The sequence below is a fragment of the Ranitomeya variabilis genome, chromosome 4 (genome assembly GCF_051348905.1).
Source record: "Ranitomeya variabilis isolate aRanVar5 chromosome 4, aRanVar5.hap1, whole genome shotgun sequence".
Taxonomy (NCBI): domain Eukaryota; kingdom Metazoa; phylum Chordata; class Amphibia; order Anura; family Dendrobatidae; genus Ranitomeya; species Ranitomeya variabilis.
In genome coordinates, this window is record NC_135235.1 from 724,043,174 (window position 1) to 724,060,032 (window position 16,859).

Below are 16,859 nucleotides of genomic sequence, written 5' to 3' on the forward strand. Positions count from 1 at the left end.
TCAATATATTAATGCGGCCCCCAATCATGTGACTCATCATCCTTCATAGTATCCTCATTCCCAAGTATGAGCTGTCTAATCCGTCCCACCCCCCCTGCCAACCCCCAACTTGCCCCCCTGACCCACCCAATACTACACATTCTACCTCTTATCAAGAGTGGGGCTCCACCGCCCATTGCGAACACTCTCCCTTGCTTTGCCCTCTCCACTTGCCTCCCGCTGCCGTGACGATCAGAATTTCCCACACGATTTTTTATTTTTTTTTAAACACAACAGACATTCCAACTTATATAAACACGTAGAGAAACTACAAAACAAACTTGCAGTACCCCGCGTAACCCTCCTCCCCTATACTTATTAACCGTTACTGCCCCCTCCGGCCAATCACTCAATATGGCCCAGCTCAGCCCTCAACAGTTGCTCATCCCTTTAGCAATTATGCTATTAAACGCAGATCCCTCCTCCAGCGACAGAGAAATAACTCCCATCCAGATCTCCCCGACATGTCAATCGCCTTTTTCCTTAAGTTTTTTAGCATTAGTATCAATCCACTGGGTAGCGTCATCTGGGTTCAGCTAAAAATGGGTTTTATCAAAAGCCACCACTCTCAACTTTGCAGGAAACAGCATAGAGTATTGCACTCCAAGCTCCCTCAGTCATCTCTTGACTCCAGTGAACTTCATTCTCTGTTTCTGAACCCCAGCAGAATAATCCGGGTAAATAGCAATCTTTTGACCTCCATTTCTCTAGCCTTCCTGAGGATAATGTCTCTGTCCCTGTAATTCAGTATTTTGGCAAGCATGGTACGGGGATTCGCTCCTGGGGCAGGGGGCTGCGGCGGGACCCTATGAGCTCTCTCAACAGCAAAAACTTTTGTCAGCACTGTTCTCCATCAGCCAGCTTTCAATAAACTCCGTGGGGTTTCTCCCCTCATTTTTTTCAGGCAGACCTACTATATGTATTTTATTCCTTCTGGAGCTCTGACATTCCTTGGGCGAACTTTTTCTCCGCTTTTTGCAGTTTTACTATATGGTCTTCTGCTGTGCTCACCCTCTCTTCCACCACTCCCATACGTCTGTCCATCTTTTGCAGGGCTGCATTTATCTGTGCTGTTTCCCCTTTTACCTCCTGCATCTGAAGGGTCAGAGTATTTAGGGACTGCTTGCATGAGGAGACCAACGCAAAAACATCCCTGAGGGTCGGTTCATCTTCCTGTATCAAATCTTCAGATCCCCCTTTTGCCCCTGCCATGCTGCTTTTCTCCCTCCCCTTCTGTACCTCATGCTTTGCAGCCAAGATCCTCCTCCATACCCGCTCCGGTTCCTTGTTCTGCCTCCTCGGCAGCATCCACTCTGGCATACTGCTGAAGCTTCGCCGCCACCTCCACACACCTCTGACACGCGGCGTTCTCCTTGTCAGCGTCTTCTCTGGCATCGGCGCCATCTTGGCTGGCTCCTGCATCGCCAGCACCCGCGTCCTTCTGCCGCCACCTGGTCATTGCCTCCAATGCCGGGTCCACCGCTCAGCACCGCTTTGCTTCCCTGACCCTCAGCCAGCCGCTATGTGGCAGAAAAGTCCGGTCAGCAGCATCTGCACAAAATAATTAGCCCTTTAGCAGCGGGAGCGCTCTTCGATGCGTCCGCTCACATGGCCAGCTAGAACACGCCCCCTCCTTTATTAATCTCAATTAAACCATAGTTACTGCATCGTCTAATTCCACCGAAGCCCTCGATCTATAATAAAAGTAAAATAAAAAAACAACAATATACCTTACCTGTCCCTCATTCTGTGCCACGCTGTAATCCATGTCTGGGGGCTAAATAGTTTGTAAGCTGGACGGTGCCAAGATGCGACCGTCCAGGCTGAAAACTGGTGAATGAGCTACTGCGAGCACAGCCTCAATGACAAGCGGTGAAATCATCACTAGCATTTTCCCACGGTACTGAGGTCACCGCAGTTCAGCCCAGTCTCGATGTCACCGCTGGCAAATGATGCTGCGCTCTCATCAGCTCATTCACCAGTGGTTCTCAGCCTGGACGGTCGCATCTTGGCACCGTCCAGGTTGAAAACTAATTATCCCACAGACACGGATTACGGCGTGGAACAGAATTACAGACAGGTATGGTATATTGTTGTTTTGTTATTTTTATTACAGGAGATCGAGGGCTTCGGTGGAATTAGGCGAGGTCGTAAGTATGGTATTGAGAATATTAAAGGAGTCTGTCATTTTTTTAATTAAAGGGATTTATTCTGGCTGTGTCTTTATTTGCCATATAACTATAGGATTAGTAATGGAGAGATGTCTTAGACACTTCTCAATTACAATGCTGTGGGCTTGATGTCACCTGACAATACAAAGATGAAATCAACCCCACAAATATTAACCCCACTTGCCACCGCTACAGGGCAAGTGGGAAGAGTCGGTCAAAGCGCCAAAATTGGCACATCTAATAGATGCACCTTTTCTGGGCAGCTGCAGGCTGCTGTTTTTAGGCTGGGAGGTCAATATCCATGACCCCTTACTAGCCTGAGAAAACCAGCCCCAAGCTGTGAGCTTTAGCAAGGCTGTTTGTCAAAAATGGGGGGGACCCCACACCATTTTTTTAAATTATATATAAAAAAATGGCATGGGTACCTGTTGTGAATTCTATTTTTGGGCTCCCTCTAGTGGTCACAAGCGGTACTGTGTAGTGTTGTCTTTCTGCAGGTTGGCTGCATCAGCTGGTTCGTTATCCTTGATTGGTTTCCTATTTAGCTCACCTGGAGACTCAGTTCCTTGCCTGCTATCAATGTATTTAGTGCTCTTCAGATTCCTTGTGTCTACCTTGCTCCCAGTCTCTCCAAGACAAGCTAAGTTTTTGTTTGATCATTTTTTGATTATCAGTGTTCATTATGTTTTTAGTCCAGCTCGCTAAAATGTGATTTCCTCGCTTGCTGGTTGCTCTAGGGGACTGAGTTTCTCCCCCCACACCGTGAGTTGGTGTGGGGGTTCTTGAAATCTCAGTGTGGATATTTTGTAAGGATTTTTTACTGACCGCATAGATTCCCTTTTCTATTTTCTGCTATCTAGTATTAGTGGGCCTCATTTGCTGAATCTGCTTTCACCCCTGTGTATGTGCCTTCCTCTTACCTCAGCGTTATTATCTGTTGGGGGCTTCTATATCTTTGGGGATTATTTCTCTGGAGGCAAGAGAGGTCTTTCTTTCTCTCTAGGGGTAGTTAGTTCCTCAGGCTGGCTCGAGACGTCTAGGATTTTTAGGCACGTTCACGGCTACTTCTATTGTGTTTGGATAGGTTCAGATTTGCGGTCAGTCCAGTTTGCCACCTCCCTAGAGCTTGTCCTATGTTTGTTACTTAGCTGGAGTATTTGTGATCCTCAACCACTAAGGATCATAACAGGTACCCCTCTATTCTTGATAACCAACCTTGCTGAAGCTGACAGCTGAGGGTTGCAGCCCCCAGCTGTGAGGTTTTCCTGGTTGGTTCAAGAAAATAGGGTGGAACCCACACCGGGGTTTTCATTCATTTATTTCGATATATTGCAGGCGGCAGGTGATGAATACCCTGATCCTCCGCTCCTGCTGTCACTGTTATTAGCAGCGCTGACCGCTGGCAGAGCAGGGGAGAATGATGAGAGCCGTCTTCAGCTCCCGCCGCCGGGAAACAGCGCTTACTGTAGCTCTACTTCTCCGGTGCGTGTCACACGGAGGACATCAATGTGTGTTCTCCATGTGCTCGTGTGCAGTACGTTTTGCCGTCCGTGCTGACGGTAAAAAACGGACATGACTACGTGCGGGACACACGGTCCATGGAAACAAACTGACGTGCACAGACCCATTCATTTGAATGGGTGTACATGTGTACGTGTCTCCGGTATGTGTGAAAACTGTCACCTCACGTACCGGAGACATGAACGCGTGAAAGAGGTTTTATGATGTTGTGGTAGTTCACTCACGTGGTGGCACACTGAGGTAGGAAAAATGGGAACACCGTCTATTTAAATCATCGTTGATGTATTGTAAGGCAGCATAAACCAACTTGTGGGAAAAACAAACTCCACCTTCTTGGCTAAAACAAGAACGAAACGATAAAAGAAAATAAAATGCTGCAGCACAGTCCGTATGTTGCGTGTGGCCCCCGCTCTGGAGCAGGACAGGTTCAGTCTGTAGTCGACGAGTCACAAAGCCTCTGGAGTCCTCTCTCCAGGCTAGCTGAACCCAGACTGCCTGTAGAGCTCGGTAATTTCAACCCAAGCCTGTAACTTCCCCATCATGTGATTGATCACATGATCATGACCTCATGCAGGTCCTGGCAGGTCTGCCAGGGGAGATAAAGTGGACCTTCTCCCACCTGCTCTGTGAAGGTCCACATAAAAACAGCCCTGTTTATGCAACTTAACCCTCACAACACGTAGTGTGCTGGAGAACAATGCTCTGGTTTCACATCACTGACGCCGTTAAGCGCAGTGACACATATCTCCCCCCTATCACCTTACTAGTGACTGTCACAATGTGTAGATGGCTGAGGAGGTCTTGTGCTCAGTGTTGCTTTATCCACCAGTATTATATGTTTTATACTTGTGTAATGAGAACGGTGGAGATGGCAGGATTAGAGCTGATCATAGATGTGACTTCTCCATCTTTCTGTGACTTTTACAATATTTGTTACAGGGAGAAGATCTGACCCATATTAATACTACAGAGACATATGTGAGGGGCGATGAGCGGTGTAAAGAGGAGATTCCTACATACGACTACCCAGGTGAGTAGTGACCACTAACTACAGAGAAGTCACAGATTCTTCTCAGTCTCCGGCTGTGGCTGCTTTATCGGTGGTGTAGTCCGGTCGTATCACAATCGTGTGATCACCATTTTGCCTCTAGACCACAACATTCTCCTCCACCCAAAACTGTCCAAGTGACTTTGGGCATTGAAAGCCCTTTTCTATAGAACTTACAACCTGGAGGATCCAACTACCCCCTGAGATTAGAAGACTCTGACCGTTACCTGCCCAGATCTGTAAACTACAAAGCCAAATGGCAGCGTACGTAGAATGTGCTGACAAGTTAGAAAAATATTATGATGAGCCTTTTAAAGAAAACGGAGAGTAATGATGCTGTTGGCTTCCAAAATCCCTGATGTGGGAAGAAGGAAAAAATCAGGACTTTGAAAAGTGCTGCCAAGTGCTGAGCCATAAAGTTGGGCATCAAAACAAATGAACGTTACAAAAAAACAACAAACTTTTCATTTTAATATTCTACCCATTTCCGATGTGAACCAGCTCCTTCCTCAGGCATATACAAATAATACATTGTGGAGGTTTTATATCCTCCAGAACGGCATCACTGATCCAATTGCTTAATTCATTAATTAAACCGCGCTGTGGTGCAGTTTTTTGTATAGAAACCTTTCTTCATATACAAAACAATACAAATAGATGTAAAATGCATATTAGATGCATAATAAAATCCATATAAAGAACAATATATGTACATGGAAAATCCTCCGGTTTAAGTGTGGACAGTTTAAAAATCCAATAGGATTCTCTAGTCACAAGTCTCTGGGACCTATTAGACACATGTTCTGATATTTGTTCTAATATAATGAGTCTTAATCTGGTGGGATCTCGTTCATATTCTAAAATGAAATGCCTAAACAGACAGATTACACCTTTCCTAATATTATGTCTCTGGCTGGTCATCCTATTATGGATCACTTGGGTCATTTTTAGATCCCTGATATTGGATGAATCTACCTTCTTCCCCTTCTGTGCTGCTGAATGTGATCATATGGTCCCTACAAGACCAGGTCCAGTCTTTCTGGACAAACTTCGCTTTTATGATCGACAACAGTAAATGTGCAGTGAGGCCAAGTGTGAATTTCTGTACAATAACAGCAGTTTCCCTTTATCCTGATTTTACAATTTCTTATAAAATCGACTAACTTCAGACAGGATTGTGATAAACTACATAATAATTAGTACACCTGCGCCATGATGTATCTCTAAGTTGTGCGTGGCTGATGGCTGTAATGTACAGTGGGTACGGAAAGTAGCGTAGAGAAAGCATTAGCGCCCCCATTTCAGGAGAGATTACTGCACAATCTGAATTCCTTAGGATGGAAAACATAATGTAATTTATGACATGGAGTGAATCCATGAAACCAGGGCTAGAGCCATGCCAACACATCTCCTGCAGGCGTGAATAAATGTACAGTGGGTACAGAAAGTATTCAGACCCCTTTAAAGTTTTCACTCTGTTTCATTGCAGCTATTTGGTAAATTCAAAAAAGTTGATTTTTTTCTCATTAATGTACACTCTGCACCCCATCTTGACTGAAAAAAACAGGAATGTAGTAATTTTTGCAAATTTATTAAAAAAAGAAAAACTGAAATATCACATGGTCATAAGTATTCAGACCCTTTGCTCAGTATTGAGTAGAAGCACCTTTAGAGCTAGTACAGCCATGAGTCTTCTTGGGAATGATGCAACAAGTTTTTCACACCTGGATTTGGGGATCCTCGGCCATTCTTCCTTGCAGATCCTCTCCAGTTCCGTCAGGTTGGATAGTGAACGTTGGTGGACAGCCATTTTCAGGTCTTTCCAGAGATGCTCAATTGGGTCTAGGTCAGGGCTCTGGCTGGGCCAGTCAAGAATGGTCACAGAGGTGTTCTGAAGCCACTCCTCTGTTATTTTAGCTGTATGCTTAGGGTCATTGTCTTGTTGGAAGGTGAACCTTCGGCCAAGTCTGAGGTCCAGAGCACTCTGAAAGTGGTTTTCATCCAGGATATCTCTGTACTTGGCCGCATTCATGTTTCCTTCAATGACAACCAGTTGTCCTGTCTCTGCAGCTGAAAAACACACCCATAACATGATGCTGCCACCATCATGTTTCACTGTTGGGATTGTGTTGGGCAGGTGATGAGCAGTGCCTGGTTTTCTCCACACATACCGCTTAGAATTATCACTTAAAAGGTCCATCTTTGTCTCATCAGACCAGAGAATCTTATTTGTCATAGTCTGGGAGTCCTTCATGTGTTTTTTTCTGGGAGTCCTTCATGTGTTGCTTCAGGGCCACTCTGCCATAAAGGCCCGACTGGTGGAGGGCTGCAGTGATAGTTGACTTTGTGGAACTTTCTCCCATCTCCCTACTGCATCTGTGGAGCTCAGCCACACTGATCTTGGGGTTCTTCTTTACCTCTCTCACCAAGATTCTTCTCCCACGATTGCACAATTTGGCAGACGGCCAGGTCTAGGAAGACTTACATAGTTACATAGTTATTAAGGTTGAAGGAAGACTTTAAGTCCATCTAGTTCAACCCATAGCCTAACCTAACATGCCCTAACATGTTGATCCAGAGGAAGGCAAAAAAAACCCATGTGGCAAAGAGTTAGCTCCACCTTGGGGAAAAAAATTCCTTCCCGACTCCACATACGGCAATCAGACTAGTTCCCTGGATCAACGCCCTATCAAGGAATCTAGTGTATATACCCTGTAACATTATACTTTTCCAGAAAGGCATCCAGTCCCCTCTTAAATTTAAGTAATGAATCACTCATTACAACATCATACGGCAGAGAGTTCCATAGTCTCACTGCTCTTGTAGTAAAGAATCCGCGTCTGTTATTATGCTTAAACCTTCTTTCCTCCAGACGTAGAGGATGCCCCCTTGTCCCTGTCACCGGTCTATGATTTAAAAGATCATCAGAAAGGTCTTTGTACTGTCCCCTCATATATTTATACATTAACATAAGATCACCCCTTAACCTTCGTTTTTCCACACTAAATATCCCCAAGTCTAATAACCTATCTTGGTATTGCAGACCCCCCAGTCCTCTAATAACCTTGGTCGCTCTTCTCTGCACCCGCTCTAGTTCAGCTATGTCTTTCTTATACACCGGAGACCAGAACTGTACACGGTATTCTAAGTGTGGCCGAACTAGTGACTTGTATAGAGGTAAAATTATGTTCTCCTCATGAGCATCTATGCCTCTTTTAATGCATCCCATTATTTTATTTGCCTTTGTAGCAGCTGCCTGACACTGGACACTGAATATGAGTTTGTCATCCACCCATACACCCAGGTCCTTTTCATTGACGGTTTAGCCCAGTGTTTTACAATAAAGCGCATAATTATATATCTGATTTGCTCTACCCTAGTGCATGACCTTACATTTATCCCCATTAAAGCTCATTTGCCATTTATCAGCCCAAGCTTCTAGTTTATATAAATCATCCTGTAATATAAAATTGTCCTCCCCTGTATTGATTACCCTGCAGAGTTTAGTGTCATCTGCAAATATTGAAATTCTACTCTGAATGCCCCCTACAAGGTCATTAATAAATATGTTAAAAAGAAGAGGGTCCAATACTGACCCCTGTGGTACCCCACTGCTAACCGCGACCCAGTCCGAGTGTGCTCCATTAATAACCACCCTTTGTTTCCTATCCCTGAGCCAGCTCTCAACCCACTTACACATATTTTCCCCTATCCCCATTATTCTCATTTTATGTAACAACCTTTTGTGTGGCACCGTATCAAAAGCTTTTGAAAAGTCCATATACACTACATCCACTGGGCTCCCTTGGTTCAGTCCGGAACGTAACTCTTCATAGAAGCTGATCAGATTAGTCTGACATGAACGGTCCCTAGTAAACCCGTGCTGATACTGGGTCATGAGGTTATTCCTCTTCAGATACTCCAGTATAGCATCCCTTAGAATGCCCTCCAGGATTTTACCCACAGTAGAGGTTAAACTTACTGGCCTATAATTTCCTAGTTCAGTTTTTGTTCTCTTTTTGAATATTGGCACCACATTTGCTATACGCCAGTCCTGTGGTACAGACCCTGTTAATATGGAGTCTTTAAAGATTAAAAATAATGGTCTATCAATGACTGTACTTAGTTCCTGCAGTACTCGGGGGTGTATCCCATCCGGGCCCGGAGATTTGTCAATTTTAGTGATTTTTAAACGCCGCCGTACTTCCTGCTGGGTTAAGCAGGTGACATTTAATGGGGAAATTTTGTTATCACTGATCATATTGTCTGCCATGGGAATTTCTTGTGTAAATACTGATGAAAAAAGTCATTTAGCATATTGGCTTTTTCCTCGTCCTCATCCACCATTTCACCCAGACTATTTTTAAGGGGGCCAACACGATCATTTTTTAGTTTCTTACTATTTATGTAGTTAAAGAATATTTTGGGGTTATTTTTGCTCTCTCTGGCAATGAGTCTCTCTGTCTCAATCTTTGCTGCCTTGATTTGCTTTTTACAGAATTTATTTAATTTTTTGTATTTATTTAATGGCTCTTCACTACCTACTTCGTTTAATTCTCTAAATGCTTTCTTTTTAACTTGTGATGGTCCCAAACTTCTTCCATTTAAAGAATATGGAGGCTCTTAGGAACCTTGAGTACTGCAGAAATTCTTTTGTAACCTTGGCCAGATCTGTGCCTTGCCACAATTCTGTCTCTGAGCTCCTTGGCCAGTTCCTTTGACCTCATGATTCTCATTTGGTCTGACATGCACTGTGAGCTATGAGGTCTTATATAGACAGGTGTGTGCCTTTCCAAATCAATTCCTATCAGTTTAACCCCTTACTGACATCGGGCGTAATAGTACGCCGATGTCAGAATTCCTCCCTTTGATTTGATGTGGGCTCTGGCGGTGAGCCCATATCTTTGTGGGGACATGTCATCTGTTTTGAGCAGCTGACATGTGCCCGCTGTAGCCACGGGTGGAATCGACATCCACCCACGACTACTAACCAGTTAAATGCCGCTGTCAAACTCTGAAGCGGCATTTAAATTTTGCTTCTGGCAATCACGAAGGAAATAAGCACACCGGTGACATCTCGTCAGGTGATCGCGGGTCACCGTTGTGTTGGCATGACAATCTGAGGTCTCCTGGAAACCTCTATGGTTATCAGTGACGGCTTCCTTTGAGCGCCACCCAGTGGTCGGCGCTCATAGCAAGTGAGTAAATCAGCTACATAGTGATGATCTGAACATCGCCTCTATGTAGCAGAGCCGATCAGGTTGTGGCAGCTTCTAGTCTCCTATGGAGACTATTGAAGCGTGCCAAAAGTAAAACAAAAAAGTTTTTGAAAATATAAAAAATCTAAAAATTCAAATCAGCCCCCTTTCCCCCATTCAAAATAAAACAAAAATAAAATCAAACATACACATATTTGGCGCCGCTGCGTTCAAAATCGCCTGATCTATAAAAAAAAGGATTAATCTGATTGCTAAACGACATAGCGAGAAAAAAGTAAAAACGCCAGAATTATGTTTTTTTGGTTGCCGCGACATTGCATTAAAATGCAATAATGGGGGATCAAAAGATCGTATCTGCACCAACATGGTATCATTAAAAACGTCAGCTCGGCGCGCAAAAAATAAGCCCTCACCCAACCCGAGATCACGAAAAATGAGACACTACGGGTATCGGAAAATGGCGCAAATTTTATTTTTTAACAAAGTTTTTTTGTTTGGTTTTTTTTTCCCACCACATAGATAAAAAACTACCTAGACATCTTTGTTGTGTATGAACTCGTAATGACCTGGAGAATCATAATGGCAGGTCAGTTTAGTGAACGTAGCAAAAAAGCCAAACAAAAAACAAGTGTGAGATTGCACTTTTATTTTTTAAATTTCACCGCACTTGGAATTTTTTTCCGTTTTCTAGTACACAACATGGTGAAATCAATGGTGTCATTCAAAAGTACAACTCGTCCCGCAAAAACAAGTCCTCACATGGCCATATTGATGGAAAAATAAAAAAAATATGCCTCTGAGAAGAAGGGGAGTGAAAAAACGAAAACGCAAAACTGAAAAAGGCTTCGGGGGTTAATTAAACACAGCTGGCCTCCATTGAAGGCGTAGAACCATCTCAAGGAGGATCACAAGGAAATGGACAGCATGTGACTTATATATGAGTGTCTGGGCAAAGGGTCTGAATACTTATGACCATGTGATATTTCAGTTTTTCTTTTTTAATAAATTTGCAAAAATTTCTACATTTCTGTTTTGTTTTCAGTCAAGATGGGATGCAGAATTGATGAATTAACTTTTTTGAATTTACCAAATAGCTGCAATGAAACAAAGAGTGAAAAATTTAAAGGGGTCTGAATACTTTCTGTACCCACTGTACATTTATTCACGCCTGCAGGAGATGTGTTGGCATGGCTAGAGCCCTGGTTTCATGGATTCACTCCACGTCATAAATTCCATTATGTTTTCAAACCTAAATACCGTATATACTCAAGTATAAGCCGAGAATTTCAGCCCATTTTTTTTAGGCTGAAATTCCCCTCTCAGCTTATACTCGAGTCATACCCAGGGGTCGGCAGGGGAGGTGGAGTGGCAGTACCATGTGACCGCTCACTACAGGAAGAAGCTGCCGGCCCCGGGAAACACGTGCAGGGTCCGCGCCAGGAGCAGGTGAGTATAAGCAGTGCGCGATATTCACCTGCTCCCCGTTCCACCGTCTCCAGCCGCCGCTACGTTCCCCGTCCACTGCACTGATGCTCAGGTCAGAGGGCGTGGTGACGCTATTAGTGCGCGCCGCCCTCTGCCTGAGCAGTCAGTTCAGTGGACGTGGAACGTAGCGGCGGCTGGCAACGGTGGAACGCGGAGCAGGTGAATATAGTAAGTGCCGGGGGCCTGAGCGACGAGGTGAGTATGTGATTTTTTTTTTTTTTATCGCAGTAACAGCATATGGGGCAAATGACTTTATGGAGCATCTTATGGGGCCATAATCAGCATTTATGGAGCATTACATGAGGCAAATGACTGTATGGAGCATCTTATGGGGCCATAATCAGCATGTATGGAACATTATATGGGGCAAATGACTGTATGGAGCATCTTATGAGGCCATAATCAGCATTTGTGCAGCATTATATGGGGCATATTTTAATATGGAGCAGCTTATGGGGCCCATCATGAACTGTATGGAGCATTATATGGGGCTCCTGATTCAATATGGATATTCAAAAACACTTAACCTACTGATGTCTCAATTAATTGTACTTTTATTGTTATCTATTTTTATTTTTGACATTTACCGGTAGCTGCTGCATTTTCCACCCTAGGCTTATACTCGAGTCATTAAGTTTTCCCAGTTTTTTGTGGCAAAATTAGGGGTTGAAACCCTATGGGATTGTAGTGGTGAACTGCATTGGAGTGGTGTATGGGTGCATTATCCCTTGGGATCCGTTGATATGTATATTAGGGTATGTGGAGGAAATATTAACTGACAATACGACTAAAATTGTAATTGCAAGATTATTGTTTGCTGCAAGGAAACTGTTTGCAAAATATTGGGTTAGGGAGGAGCCTCCGTCCAGATGCGAATTTATTGCTCAAACGAACCACATAATTCAACTTGAGAAAAGTATTTACACCAGGAGAGATGAGCTGGATTTCTTCCATAAATCATGGCAGCCGTGGTTGGATAGGATTGATTTATGTTATACCAGTATATAGTATTATAGAGTACAACTTATGGTAAACTGGAACTCTGTTTGATATTGTCAACTATGGACGAATTATTGTTTGCTCCTGATATGGTCTCCATCGGGGGGGGGGGGGGGTTTAATTTACTGTAAAACATAAAATGAGTATGAATGAACATGTGATCTGTTGTAAATCTTGTTATGGTTAATACAAATTTATCTGATTAAAAAGGTGTGGTGCTTTCCAATTGGCTAAAACAGGGAGCAGATTACTGCAGCTGAATACACACACACACCCATACTGCCAGACTGGATGGTTATACAGATACCAGCACCCTAATCTTAGTGGCTGGGAAGAGCCTGCACCGCCAAGAGCTTCTGGTTCCAACCCCACCTCTGTTACCAGCATCGCCTGCAGAATTAGTAAGCCGCGTCTGGTGTCCGAAGCAGACATTGCAGGAGCAGATCGCAGAGGAGATGGGGCGCACCATTTGCAGAATCCCTAATATGACAAAATTGCAGAAAACCAGATCAGATGAAATCCCTATAAAGTGACTCCATTTTGTAAATTATAACCCTCAATATATTAATCTATAGAAATAGTGACTATTTTGACTGCACTGCAGTTTCCAGATGTTAGCACGCGCAGTGGATGTTGGAAAGTGAAAATTGCAAATATCCCAAGTTATTACCCAACACATAGTGCCCAGATTGTGCTCCAGGAGATACACTTGCCGTAAAATTAGTGGTTTCTTCTCACTATAGTAATGCCAAAAGCATGGATGCTTAATGTGGTTTTGAGCACAGTCTAGTAAACTATAAACTGTCATTGTCTTGGTGAATAATTCAATAATTTTGCATAACTTGCCATTTTTACAGACCGTTTAAGTAGAAATGTTCAAAAATATAGAATTCAAGGATATTTTATTCTAAAATAATAATTGGTTTTATTCTTGGCAGATGACCGTACCAGGAGATCAGCAGGACAGCTGACATCTTCAATGTTTAAATCAGATAATCTTGAGATCCCACAGGATACAATTGAAGTGAATGCCATTACTCCAAATATACCATCATCCCTTCACAGCAAAGATCTGTCATCTGATCATTTGGAACAGGCCCTGTCTTCTGATTCATTACCTAGTACTAATGAAAATCAAAGTCACAAAATAAGCATTAAAAATCGAACTGCTCCTAAAGCAATGAAGACATTTTCATTTTCAGAATATGGAAATAGTTTTCCCCTAGAAAAGTCATTTCCCAAGCAACAAAAACTCCACAAAGCAGACAATAGATTTTCTTGTTCCAAGTGTGGGAGATGTTTTAACCAGAAATCAGATTTTGTCAGTCACCAGAGAATTCACACAGGGAAGAAGCCATTTTCATGTTCAGAATGTGGGAAATGTTTTATTCGAAAAGCAGATCTTGCTACCCACCAAAGAACTCACACAGGAGAGAAGCCTTTTTCCTGTTCAGAATGTGGGAAATGTTTTAACCACAAACCAAATCTTGTTAGCCACCAGAAAACCCACACAGGGGAGAAGCCTTTTTCCTGTTCAGAATGTGGGAAATGTTTTAACCACAAACCAAATCTTGTTAGCCACCAGAAAACCCACACAGGGGAGAAGCCTTTTTCCTGTTCAGAATGTGGGAAATGTTTTACAGATAAATCACTTCTTGTCAGACATCATAGATCTCACACAGGGGAGAAGCCTTTTTCCTGTTCAGAATGTGGAAAATGTTTTACCAGGAAAGCGAATCTTGTTAGCCACCATAAAACCCACACAGGGGAGAAGCCTTTTTCCTGTTCAGAATGTGGGAAATGTTTTAACCACATACCGAATCTTGTTAGCCATCAGAAAAGCCACACCGGGGAGAAGCCTTTTTCATGTTCAGAATGTGGGAAATGTTTTAACAGGAAAGCGATTCTTGTTAGCCACCAGAAAACCCACACAGGGGAGAAGCCTTTTTCCTGTTCAGAATGTGGGAAATGTTTTAACCAGAAAGCGAATCTTGATAGCCACCAGAAAACCCACACAGGGGAGAAGCCTTTTTCCTGTTCAGAATGTGGGAAATGTTTTAACCAGAAAGCGAATCTTGTTAGCCACCAGAAAACCCACACAGGGGAGAAGCCTTTTTCATGTTCAGAATGTGGGAAATGTTTTAACAGGAAAGCGAATCTTGATAGCCACCAGAAAACCCACACAGGTGAGAAGCCTTTTTCATTTTCAGAATGTGGGAAATGTTTTGTGAAGAAACCATCTCTTTCTAGCCATTAAAGAATTCACACAGGGGAGAAGCTTTATTTAAGTTCTTAATTGTTTTTACATAGTCACATACAAGTGCTTCTAACTAAATTAGAATATTATCAAAAAGTTAATTTATTTCAGTTCTTCAATGCAAAAAATGAAACTCTTATATTAGAGTCATTACAGAGTGATCTATCTCAAGCGTTTATTTCTGTTGATGACTATATCCTACAGCCAATGAAAACCCAAAAGTCATTATGTCAGTAAATTAGAATAAAAACACCTGCAGTGGCTTCCTAAATGTTCAAAAAAGGTCCCTTAGTCTGTTTCAGTAGGCTCCACAATCATGAGGAAGACTGCTGACTGGACAGATGTCTAGAAGGCAGTCATTGACACACTCCAGAAGGAGGTTAAGCCACTGTAAAATATTAGTATTTCAATAATAAAAAAATATAGATTACTTAACATATGCAGGTTCTAACTAGCAAATACATACTCTGTATATTGAGGGACTGAGTTATTTTGAGGATTTTGGCCGATACGTCTGTTCTCTGTTTGTCAGAACTATAGGGCTTTTGTCAGAACTGTCAATATGTGGCTATTTGGAGATAGTAAATGGTTCTTAAAGGTCACAGGCTATATTCTTAAGCATTTGAAAATGAGGTAATGTACAAATAACTAATATGCATATTCCGCAAGTTACTAGTGTTCTGTTAACATGGTAGAGGCTATGAACATAGCGGCATATGTTGTTATGACACAGGAAAAATAGAAACCAATGTAAGTCTATGGGTCAAAATAGTATATAAGCCGACCTAACTCTTGTTCAGGAGATCTCTCATACTTTAAGAATCTCCAACCCGGACCACATCAACTTCAAGACCATATGTAAGAACCACTGAATGCTTGTTTTCTCTTTAATCTAATACTTATTTTTGGGTGCTATGAACTTACTTTTCTTCATTTTTGTAATCACTTTTTGAATAAACATTAAACAAGATTTGTTTTATCCACACAATTCAATATTGCGTTCCTTTCTATCCTCACCGTGCTCTTATTTTAAAAAAAAAAAAAAGTAAGAAAGTGTTAGAAAAAATAACATTTTGGGCAGCCCAGTAAAAAATCTGATTTTTTTGCTCTTTTGGGTGGATTCCTTTTGATTGCACACAGGGGGAGGAGAGCTCTGCTAAACACCTGTTGTTCAAGGTGCAGGAATTCCACTATTTCACTTCACAAGGATCAGACAGAGCCTACAGAGGAGTGAACATTTGTGTCTCCAACCATAAAGAGCTGCATGTGTTCCATCCAGGCGGAGGTCTGAGGAGTCAGTAAAGGTACGGAGGACCATCCATTGACGGTTGGATCAATCCACTAGAGGAAAAGTCATTCCATAGGTGAGAAAATGGATTTTATTCATGATTATTCTAAGAAAAGTAATATAGAGTTTAAGTTTGTTCATAGCCATACAGATTTACAATTATGGTCTAGTTTGTATAGCCAATGTGAAGCAGAGAATCTTAAAATTGATAAGAGGTTTTTCTCAGTAAAACAAGTTACAGAGAAAGCTTCAAAATGTCATGTACATGGTCCGAGTGTACAATAATTTAGTCTTTGAGAAAACTGAAACACAAATACATAAAGCATGTACTATCACACAAGACATTGGTCATACTGACACACAAGGTGACACACAAGAGTCTGACGGGGATTACTTCGATTGTCCAAATTGATATTGTCAGAACATAATGAACAATTGGAAGATCAAATTGATGCTTGAACAGAATTATTGTCTAAATTGCACCAAGATATAAAAAAGGCTTCTGTTGTTACACGATCAAATCAACATGAAGACAATGCCACCACATCATTTGTACCAGACACACAAAATCCAGATGTTTCAGTAGAAGATTTACAAGCAGATGAACTACAACAGAAAAAAATTCCATGACAGAGCAGCACAAATTAATCTGAAAATGCACGATCAGTTAATGAAAATGGTAAAAGACATTCCAAACTTCAATGACAAGATGGATGCCTTTTATAATGTGGACATTTTTGAATCAAACACAGATCAATTCAATCTTAATGATGAACAAAAAAACAGATATTCAAAGTATGGTTACCCTCACATATGGGAAAAAGGTTACAGA

General features: G+C 42.2%; 1 protein-coding gene across 1 annotated transcript; it reads left to right on the forward strand.

Moving 5' to 3' along the window:
- The first annotated feature begins 1,561 nt into the window (after window positions 1–1,561).
- On the forward strand, window positions 1,562–15,469 carry LOC143768243 (uncharacterized). The gene is made up of 3 exons (XM_077256936.1): window positions 1,562–1,579; window positions 4,671–4,761; window positions 13,421–15,469. Exons 1-3 carry the CDS (start codon window positions 1,562–1,564, stop codon window positions 14,737–14,739), a joined length of 1,428 nt encoding a protein of 475 aa, XP_077113051.1. The 3' UTR covers window positions 14,740–15,469.
- The last annotated feature ends 1,390 nt before the right edge of the window (window positions 15,470–16,859 follow it).

Coding starts and splice junctions, on each gene's coding strand:
- LOC143768243 (XM_077256936.1), top strand. Junction 4,762..13,420: donor TCCTACATACGACTACCCAG/GTGAGTAGTGAC, acceptor TATTCTTGGCAG/ATGACCGTACCAGGAGATCA.